Below are 11144 nucleotides of genomic sequence, written 5' to 3'. Positions count from 1 at the left end.
TTGCCAGCCCGCCTCTTCTATAATGGCCAGACTTTCCATCACACGCTATTGGAAAAATTAATTTAATTTGACTTTCATTCAGCTGGGCTTTTCGTTCCAGCGCAAATATGCTTTTCTTTGCCTTAGTCTGCTGCCTTCGACGAGATGGAACACAAGGCGTTAATTAAAACAACAATAATAATGCTAACCGCGTCGACTAAATTTAATGTTAGTTTAGTGTTTAGAAACTCCGGGCAGGAGCCCAGTCGCCTCAGAACCACGCGTGAGGCCGCAGAAGGCGGCGTTTCGGCCAGCAGGGGTCGCCTCTCTCCTCGGCCACGGCTTCAGCCCCCTGTTGTAGTTCGATTTCCAACGCAACCTGCCGGGCTCTGGACCCGAGGCGGAGAAGCGGGCTAGGCAGTTCGTTCCGGGGCCTCCCTTTTGCCGCCGAAGCCCCGGCGAGCGCGACGGCTCCCCCCCCCCCCCCCGGTCCCGGGAGGCTCTTTGCGGCGCGGCGCTTGGCTCAGCCTGTGCCGGGCGGCTGGCGGGTGGAAGGCAGGCAGGCGGGGGCGGCCCGAGCACGGCCATGGGCAGCTCGGTGAGGAAAGGCCGGGTGGTGCTGCAGCCCGGGGGGCCTCCGCCCGCCGCCCCAGCCAGCCCCGAGCAGGACCGGCGAGACGACGCAAGTCCTCCCCCAGGTGGGTGGGGCACGCACCTGTGGCCTCGGGTCTGGGGATGCGCCTTAAGTGCAGGCCACCTCCAGAGATCGTGGATGTTTAGGAGGGGGGGGGGGTCGGTGGCATTGCACCCCCCCCACACACACACACACTGAGGTCCCTGGCCTCCCCAGACTCCATCCCCAAATCCCCAGGAGTTTCCCAACCTGGATCCCCCGCTGGTGGCTAGGAAGGACCTGGCAACCCTGTTCTGGTCCCACCCTCAGGGCTAGGGAAGGGACCAGGGTTTTTTTTTGAAGGCCAAGGTGCCTTTCGAAATGAATCCTTTTTACTGATGTTTTGTTTTTGTTTGGTGCATTTTGTTTAAAAGTGGCCCCTTGCCTTCAGGGTGAATATCCTTGTTGTCATCATGATTCAACTTTTAAGCCTGCTGTGCTTGAGGGAGGGGTGGACCACCCACCCGTTTCTCGCTTGATGGCACAGCACCAGGAATTGAATACTGAGGTGCTACATTTATCGACATTGATGTGTGAAAAACTATTTCTCTCCTGCGCTCTCAGCCAACTGATTCAATGGCTGTTTTGCATCTCTTGCCCACCCCGAAAAGCAGTTTCCTTGATGACTTTTCCCCTCCGCCCAATGACAAAGGTCCAGGAACTTGGGTTAAGATCCCTTAGAAAGCTTCCACAGCCTCTTATCACTGCACTACATGTGATGGAGTTTCCACTTGGTGAACACAATGTACCCAGTCATCTTGCAGTGTGGATTGCTATGCTCACGCACGGTTCTGTTACCATAGAAAGTGAAGCCCCTTCACAAGAAGAAGAATTGTTTCTTATATGCCGCTCTTTTCTCCCCAAAGGAGTCTCAGAGCAGCTTACAATTGCTTTCCCTTTCCTTTCCCCACAACAGACACCCTGTGAGGTGGCTGAGGCTGAGAAAGCCCAGATATTACTGATCGGTTAGAACAGCTTTATCAGTGCTGTGGCAAGCCCATGGTCACCCAGCTGGCTGCAAGTGGAGGAGCGCGGAAATATCTTTAATGTATAAAATGTCCAAAAAGCAAGTCTTGAGTTACACAGAACTCTATTTCTGGTGTGTGTGTCTATGTTAAATGCCATCGGGCTGCTGCTGACATGGTGACTCTATGAATTCATGTCCTCCAAAACCTATCATTAACAGCCTTGTTCAGGTCTTGTCAACTGAGGGCCTTTATTGAGTCAATCCATCTCTTGTTGAGTCTTTCCTTTTTCTTGCTGCCTTCAAATTTTCCCAGCCTTAATGTCTTTTCCGGTGACTCTTCCCATAATGTAGCCAAAGTATGACAGCCTCCATTTGATCACTTTAGCATCTATGCAGAGTTCGGGGTTGATTTGATCTAAAACCTGTTTATTTGTCTTTTTGGCAGTCCACAGTGTCTGTAAAACTCCTCCATCACCACTTTTCAAATAAATCAACTTTCTTCTTGTCTTCTTTCTTTACTGTTCAACTTTCATAGGCATACCTAGGCATATCATAGGCAGCTTTCATAGGCATAGGCATACCTAGTAATGGGAAAACTATGGTACAAATTATCTTAATCTTGGTTGCCAGTGACACAGCCTTATGCTCAAGAATCTTTTCTAGCTCATTCATGGCTGTCCTTCCCAGACTGTCTCCTGATTTTCCTTGGTTGCAGTCTCCCTTTTGGTTGGTGATGGAGCCAGGGAACAGAAAATATTTTAAAGAATTTAAATCCCTTCATTGTCAGCCTTAAAGTTGTGTAAATTTCTCAGTCTGCATATCTCAAATTGTTAATGTTCCTTCCATCAGTTTTCACTCCACCTTCAATTAAATCTTAATTCAATTTTCCTTACAATACATTCATTTCAGGCATATGTAGTAAAAATGAAATATGTTACCTGCCAAGATTGATATGATTCTGTAAAGTTGAGTAATCTTGTAAATAATAGATTAGGAACATTATTACAGGAACTATATGAGAAATAATTTCTCAGTCTTTTTGTTGTTGTTGTTGTTATGTGCGAAGTCGTGTCCGACCCATCGCGACCCCATGGACAATGATCCTCCAGGCCTTCCTGTCCTCTACCATTCCCCGGAGTCCAATTAAGTTTGCACCTACTGCTTCAGTGACTCCATCCAGCCACCTCATTCTCTGTCGTCCCCTTCTTCTTTTGCCCTCGATCGCTCCCAGCATTAGGCTCTTCTCCAGGGAGTCCTTCCTTCTCATGAGGTGGCCAAAGTATTTGAGTTTCATCTTCAGGATCTGGCCTTCTAAAGAGCAGTCAGGGTTGATCTCCTCTAGGACTGACTGGTTTGTTCGCCTTGCAGTCCAAGGGACTCGCAAGAGTCTTCTCCAGCACCAGAGTTCAAAAGCCTCAATTCTTTGACGCTCGGCCTTCCTTATGGTCCAACTTTCGCAGCCATACATTGCAACTGGGAATACCATAGCCTTGACTAAACGCACTTTTGTTGGCAGGGTGATGTCTCTGCTTTTTAGGATGCTGTCTAGATTTGCCATAGCTTTCCTCCCCAGGAGCAAGCGCCTTTTAATTTCTTTGCTGCAGTCCCCATCTGCAGTGATCTTGGAACCCAGGAAAATAAAATCTGTCACTATCTCCATTTCTTCCCCATCTATTTGCCATGAATTGAGAGGGCCGGATGCCATGATCTTCGTTTTCTTGATGTTGAGTTTCAAGCCAACTTTTGCACTCTCCTCCTTCACCCGCATCAACAGGCTCTTTAGTTCCTCTTCACTTTCTGCCATTAGAGTGGTATCATCTGCATATCTGAGGTTGTTGATATTTCTCCCTGCAATCTTGATCCCAATTTGTGACTCCTCTAATCCCGCATTTCTCATGATGTGCTCTGCATACAAGTTAAATAGGCAAGGCGACAATATACAGCCTTGCCGAACTCCTTTCTCAATTTTGAACCAGTTAGTGATTCCATGTTCAGTTCTCACTGTTGCTTCTTGACCTGCATATAAATTTCTCAAGAGACAAATAAGATGCTCTGGTATTCCCATCTCTTTAAGAACTTGCCACAATTTGTTGTGCTCCACACAATCAAAGGCTTTAGCATAGTCAATGAAGCAGAAGTAGACGTTCTTCTGGTACTCCCTAGCTTTCTCCATGATCCAGCGTATGTTGGCAATTTGATCTCTAGTTCCTCTGCCTCTTCGAAATCCTGCCTGTACTTCTGGAAGTTCTCGGTCCACATATTGCTGGAGCCTAGCTTGTAGGATTTTGAGCATAACTTTGCTAGCATGAGAAATTAGTGCAATGGTGCGGTAGTTTGAACATTCTTTGGCATTGCCCTTCTTTGGGATTGGAATGTAAACTGACCTTTTCCAATCCTGTGGCCATTGTTGAGTTTTCCAAATTTGCTGGCATATTGAGTGTAGCACTTTTACTGCATCGTCTTTTAAGATTTTGAATAGTTCAACTGGAATACTGTCACCACCACTAGCTTTATTGTTGCTCAGACTTCCTAAGGCCCATTTGACTTCACATTCCAGGATGTCTGGCTCCAGGTCAGTAACTACCCCACTGTAGTCATCAGGGATGTTAAGCTCGCTCTTGTATAGTTGTTCTGTATAATTTTTCCACCTTTGTTTAATCTCTTCTGCTTCTGTGAGGTCCCTACCATTTTGGTCCCTTATCATACCCAACTTTGCATGAAACGTTCTCTTCATATCTCCAATTTTCTTGAAAAGATCTCTGGTCCTCCCCATTCTATTATTTTCTTCTATTTGTTTGCACTGTTCATTTAAGAAGGCATTCTTATCTCTTCTAGCTTTTCTCTGGAATTCTGCATTCAATTGGGTGTATCTTTCTCTTTCTCCCTTGCCTTTCACTTCCCTTCTCTCCTTAGCTATTTGTAAAGCTTCCTCAGACAGCCATTTTGATTTCTTGCATTTCTTTTTCTTTGGGATGGTTTTAGTTGCTACCTCTTGTACAATGTTGCGAACCTCAGTCCATAGTTCTTCAGGCACTCTGTCTATCAGATCTAATTCCTTAAATCTATTTGTCACCTCTACTGTGTATTCGTCGGGGATATGATTTAGTTCATACCTGAGTGGCCTAGTGCTTTTCCCTACTTTCTTCAATTTAAGCCTAAATTTTGCAACAAGAAGCTCATGATCTGAACCACAATCAGCTCCTGGTCTTGTTTTTATTGACTGGATAGAACTTTTCCATCTTTGGCTGCAGAGCACATAGTCAATCTGATTTCTGTGTTGACCGTCTGGTGATGTCCATGTGTAGAGTCGTCTCTTGGGTTGTTGGAAAAGAGTGTTTGCTATGACCATTGTATTCTCTTGACAAAATTCTACCAGCCTGTGCCCTGCTTCATTTTGTACTCCAAGGCCAAACCTGCCAGTTATCCCGGTTATCTTTTGGCTTCCTACTTTAGCATTCCAATCCCCCATGATGATAAGCACATCATTTTTTGGCGTTGCTTCTAGAAGGTGTTGTAGGGCTTCATAGAACTGATCAACTTCATCCTCTTCAGCAGCAGTGGTTGGGGCATAGACCTGGATCACTGTGATGTTGAATGGTTTGCCTTGGATTCGAACTGAGATCATTCTGTCATTTTGGGGATTGTATCCCAAGACTGCTTTTCCTACTCTCTTATTGATTATGAAGGCTACTCCATTTCTTCTGCGAGATTCTTGTCCACAGTAGTATACCTGATGGTCATCTGAATTAAATTCACCCATTCCTGTCCATTTTAGTTCACTGATTCCTAAAATGTCGATGTTCAGTCTTGTCATTTCTTGTTTGACCACGTCCAGCTTACCTTGATTCATGGATCTGACGTTCCAGGTTCCTATGGAATAAAATCTTTACAGCATCGGACTGTCTTTTCGCCACCAGTTACTTCCACAACTGAGCGTCCTTTCGGCTTTGGCCCAGTCGCTTCATTCATTCTGGCGCTACTCGTACTAGCCGTCTGCTCATCCCCAGTAGCACATTGGACACCTTCCGACCTGAGGGGCTCATCTTCCGGCGTCATATCGTTATGCCTATTGGAACTGTCCATAGAGTTTTCATGGCAAAGATACTGGAGTGGTTTGCCATTTCCTTCTCCAGTGGATCACCTTTTGTCAGAGCTCTCAGCTATGACCTGTCCGTCTTGGGTGGCCCTGCACGGTATAGCTCATAGCTTCACTGAACTACGCAAGCCCCCTTGCCACAACAAGGCAGCGATCCTTGAAGGGGGCTCAGTCTTTTAGCTTTATTTTATTCCTGCAAGAAAAGAAACAACCATCTGTGTGATTGCTTACTATAGCAAATGTATTTCTGTTTCCCCCCACCTATTTCTAGAATGCTTTTCAACATAGTGTAGTAGTTGAGAGTGGCAGATTCTTAATCTGGAGGACCATGTTGGATTCCCTACTCTTCCACGTGAAGCTTGCTGGGTGACCTTGGGCCACTCACAGTTCCCTCAGAACTCTCTCAGCCCTACCTACACAAGTTGACTGCTTTGGAGGGAGGAAAGGAAGGCGATTATTAGCCATTCCATTTATTTTTACTTAGAAGGTATTTATTTAGAGCCAGAGCAGTTTACAACTTACACCTCTTCATTTTCTTCATTAGGTATGTTAGGCTGAGAGAAAGTGACAGGCTCAAGGTCACTTGAAGAGGAAGAGCATCAAAACGTGAAGGTGTGAGCCTGGGTCTCCCAGATCCTAATCCTACACTAATTCTAACCACTTCACGCTTGCTGTCTTTAAAAGCTTTTCTCTTATCCTTCAGCCTGAAGGAAAGGAGCTACAGGAAGAAGGCAATTTTGAGCATAAAAATGACCTACCTGGGGGGGGGAGTTAATCCCCCCCAAGCACTTCTGCTACAGCTTGCTGTACCCTTAGGTTGTGTTTCCCTTAAATAAAAGAAAACAGTAGGAAATAGATTATACAAGCATCGTGTTATGCTAAATTACTGTTTTCATAGGTTTGTCAGCCTCAAGGGGGTGGCTGGAGAATTATAACTGATCTCCAGGTTACAACAGGGTTGCCAGATCCCCCCAGCTACTGGCAGGGTATGAGAGAGGTGAGCACATCCATTTGAGAAACTCCTGGAGATTTGGAGATGGGGTCTGGGAAGACCAGAGACCTCAGTCGCTATATCCAGCGACTTCTGGATATAGAGGTGCAAAATGAGACCTCTAGATTGCCAGCTTTCTACTCCAGCTTAAAATCATGGCCAAATATCACCATTGCTTATGTAGTGAACATCAACAATTCCAAACAGAGCAAGGATGGATACTCTCCCAACAGCAGTTTTGTACAGGAGGTATCACCACCAGCCTTTACATCTGAGCTATTGTTTCTGTGCAGACGTAGTGGAGACAACCTCCCCTATTTTGTTCCATTGTACATTGTGCGAAGTGGAAAGAAATGAGCTTGTAATGCCTGCCCTTTCCCGTTTTAAGCCCCTGGATAACGATCTGAAATATGCTGAGGGGCACCTGTTAACATTTCTTTTGGATGACAGGTCAAGGGTGATTTTAAATGTAGTTGCAAAATTTTGCTTCTTAGCATTTAGAAAATGAAAAGCTTTACTTCAACAAAATGTGTAATTGTTGCCATATTTTTACACTCTGCCATCATTATATCCATTTATGTATGTATGTTAATAATCATTTAATCAAATGTACTGTATTTGCTGGTTTTTTTACTGTATTAATAAATCTGATCTGGAGTTGTGCTGTAGTTCTGGGGATCCTCAGGTCCCACCTGGAGGCTGGCATTCTGTCACGGACTAGCCAGCTCTAGCTGAGTCCAGTGACACAGAAGACTCCTCTGCGGAAGAGGCAGCCTGCTGGCCTGACCCAGACCCACAGCCAGTAACAGACACACTGCAGGAGGAGGCAATATCTGAAGAGCCAGACATGGATCCAAAGCCTGGCAGCAGCACAATGACCCCCCAGCCCTGAGTAAGCAACAGAGCTGCCAGCCAGTTCACATCCCCTGGCTCCAGAACCCTGGGAACGGCAAGACAGAAGGCACAGTGCCAGCACAGTACAGATTCCACATTAGCCATGAGGATGAGTGTTTGCAGGAGCAGGGCTGAAGTGGCTGGCAGGTGTTTAGCCCGATGTATAAAAGTAGCAAACGGGCATGACTGTGTGGAAGCAACTTGTCTGTGTGTGACCTTGCAGTCTGTATTCCTGATTGACTCCCTGGACTCTGACCTGTGCTGTAGAACTGTGCTTTCAGATTTCCCTTTGAACTTGGAGCTGCAAATGTGTCTTAACTGGCATCTGAACTTTGGAATGGTATTTGGACTACCTCGATCTGCCTGCTGTGTGTCTACAATCAGGAAACATCCTTAGGTAACAGATATCGGTTCCCCTGGAGTAAGCAGGGCCTTTGAAAGGTGGACTCTATGGCAGGGTCCACCTCCAAAATCTCCAGGACTTTCTCAACCCAGAAAAGCTGCAGTTGATGTTATTTCCCCTCTCATTTATACCTGATCCCTCCAGCTGGTGGTGGTTGCAGAGTACCAGAGGAAAATTTCTCACATACACCATGCTTCAAGTTGCAGCAGAGATAATTAATTTTGAGTAAATTAATTATAATTAAAAGGCAATTCTAACCAGCATTCAGTTGTACATATGTTGTGTGGCATTGATTTGCATGCAATTGCATTATGTGTTTGCGCCTCTCAAAATGGGAAATGTGTATGAATCCGGGTTTATCTGCCTCGACAGTAAGCAATGCTGACATGAAGTGTTCTTATCATAAAACACATTGCTAAAACACACCCTCACTATAGTTGCAGAGAGCCTGTGTGAAGTTTGAGTTTGAGACTCGGGCTGCAGAAATCTAGATTCTAATCTGTCTAGCCATGAAGCTCATAGAGTGACCTTGGGCCTCCCATTCTATCACTCTCAGCATATTCTACCTCGGATGGTTGTGGACGATAAACTGGAGCATGGGAGAGCCATGCATGCTGCCCTGAGCTCCTTGGAGGAAGGGAGGGATAAAAATGATGCTCAAACACTCCTGCCCATACAGGAAGCTACGAAGTCTATAATCATCCAAATTACAGAGTGTGCAGGAAGGACCGAAGGGCACCACACAAGAGCTGCCTGTAGGACATTAGGGGAAACAAACACAGTGCCTTCTACTGCAAAGTTAAAAAGAAATGTGTGCGTGTTTAAGCACTGTTAAGTGACTTCTGATTTATGGTGACCCCATGACCTTCACCCTGTCAAAACCTTAACAGCCCTGCTCCATCAGTACTTGTAAACTGAGATCTGTGGTTTCTGTTCTTCCTCATCAGCCTAGGAGAAGAACATGATGATTTCAACACAGGGATAGGCTTGCACAGTTTCCCTGTTGCTGGTGTCGCAATAATGGGGATTCCACATGGCGGGTTTTCCCACAGTTTCCATGATCCAGGCTTCTAGCGGCAACAACTCACCCTCCCTTGGGCTACTGTGATTTGTTTTTTTTTAATGATACAAGAACATCATTGTGTTGATATAACGTATAGCTTGTATGTAAGCGTGTAGAACTTAAAGTCAAGAATTGTGATAAATAAGAATTAAGTATGGAGTGAAGGAAGGTTGAAAGCCATTATTAAACATGTGTTTTGGTTCTAATAAAAACACAGGAAAATGCAGCTGGTTTTGTGGATGCTGTCAAGGAACTGCTTGTAGTAAGATCTTTCAACAGAGAGAATCCACCGGTGTCAATCAGGAATCAAGTGAGTGCAGATACAGGTTTGGGATTATGTATTTATTTTTAAAGAAATGTTACCAATAAAGGCACAGTTTGGGGAGGACAGGTTAGGTATAAGGTAGAGTATGAAGTTTCTTTGATTCAAGTGTTTGGGTGCTGTGTAATTAACAGCACAATGGAACTACAAATGGAGAATATTAGTTTTTCATGCATCTTATAGCTACTATTCAGCTCCAGTTGCTTCCACAGCCTATGAGGAGTTGACCTGCCTAGAAGCATAGCAATGAAGGTGTTCCCTGGGATGTTACCTTTGGTTGCTGCTGGATTCCATGCCTGTTTTCTGCTTTGGATGTCAGGCGCTAACATAGCTCCAGTGGCCAAGATCCATGAATCCTAAATTTATGCCAGTTTGGTATAGTGGTTAGGAGCGCTGGCAAGGTGGGGTTGATTCCCTGCTCCTCCACATGCAGCCAGCTGGGTAACCTTGGGCTATTCTGACCAAGCATATCAGCCTCACTGACCTCACAGGGCGTCTGTTGTGAGGAGAGGAAAGGGAAGGCGATTGTAAGCCGCTTTGAGACTTCTTCCGGTAGAGAAAAGCAGCATATAAGAACCAATTCTTCTTCTTAATCCATCTTCTACATTGTTTGAGTAGAATTTTGATCAGTCAAACCAACTGAAAGTTATAATAATCCATGAATTAGAACTAAAGTAGAATCGGTCCATGTGACCATCTGAGCCCAAAGCAGGCCCAAATGTGACCTATGGGGTCAGCTGAGCACACAAAAGACATCCCTGCTGCCCATCACAACTTGAGCTGGCAGCCAGAACATGGCCAAGTGGTGGTTAAAGTGGAACACTATGGGGTTCCGTTGTTCCATTGCATTTTAATTAGAATTTAATAATAATAATAATAAAAATGTTGGTTGACGTCAGTGGGTGTAACTCTTGTTTAGGATTGCATTATGTGTTGTTGAGTTCATAAACCAATCTTCTATGCTATATAAAAAGGAGTGTGTTTGTATGTATAGTATTCGCTCACAGTTCACTGAGTTTCAGCTATAAATCCATGCTTGATTAGAACTCTTTTCATATAAACAATCCAAGCAAGGGGCAGACAACTCCTTCTGAATCCTTATCATTTACCAATGCATGTGCAAGAAACACAGGATGAGTTTTCTTCTTTGATAAATGCAATTGGGCCTGCCATATGTCAAAATATTTCTGGGATTTTATTTTAATGGCTCTCGTAACATTACATCTCGGTGGCGCAAATATGCCTAGCAGCTGGGGGAATGAAGTGTTGTTGACTAACATTTAAAAATGTGTAATTTCTACCCGTATCCATCAGGAAGAGAAATGTCTTTCCGCCTCTATGCCAAATTAATCTGAGTTTCAGACGTGCTTTGTGTGCCTGCATGACCACATTATGAGCTATCATGCATTGTAGGTGCTCCCTGACAATGAGAAAGGAGAAAGAAGTGAAAAAATCAAAATGGGGGAGGAGAGAAACTTGTGTGTCATTATAAACGTTAGAAGGTGTTTGAAACTCTGGGCAGATTCTCATGATCACACTAATCTACCAGGTGTGAGCTGACTACAGACTTGCATTGTTTAATTGTTTTTTAATTAAAATCTGATTTATTTGCTATATCAGGCCAAACTTTATTCCGTATTCTTAATAGCAACCCTAACAAGCAACAGGTGTTGCAAGTTCCACAAAAATTGCTCAATGGGCCACTTATGGATTGCAGTAGATCTTTTACCTTCTAATTACAATGCATGCTCAGAAT

The 11144-nt window shown here is 44.7% G+C and overlaps 1 protein-coding gene across 2 annotated transcripts in view; it reads left to right on the top strand.

Annotated features, from left to right (window-relative positions):
• The first annotated feature begins 531 nt into the window (after positions 1–531).
• The window catches only part of TXNRD1 (thioredoxin reductase 1), a 58448-nt gene continuing 47835 nt past the window's right edge, over positions 532–11144 (top strand). Inside the window, exons 1-2 of one of the 2 annotated variants that reach the window (XM_077339729.1) lie at positions 532–677; positions 9284–9376. In XM_077339729.1, the coding sequence (XP_077195844.1) occupies positions 566–677; positions 9284–9376 (205 nt within the window). In that variant the 5' untranslated portion in view covers positions 532–565. Of the gene's footprint in view, positions 678–7610; positions 7998–9283; positions 9377–11144 lie in introns of those variants that run through there. The other variant, XM_077339730.1, reaches the window with a different exon arrangement.

The sequence above is a fragment of the Paroedura picta genome, chromosome 5 (genome assembly GCF_049243985.1).
Source record: "Paroedura picta isolate Pp20150507F chromosome 5, Ppicta_v3.0, whole genome shotgun sequence".
In the NCBI taxonomy this organism is placed as follows: domain Eukaryota; kingdom Metazoa; phylum Chordata; class Lepidosauria; order Squamata; family Gekkonidae; genus Paroedura; species Paroedura picta.
Note: the sequence above shows the minus strand (reverse complement) of the source record. Positions and strands in the feature narration are given on the sequence as shown.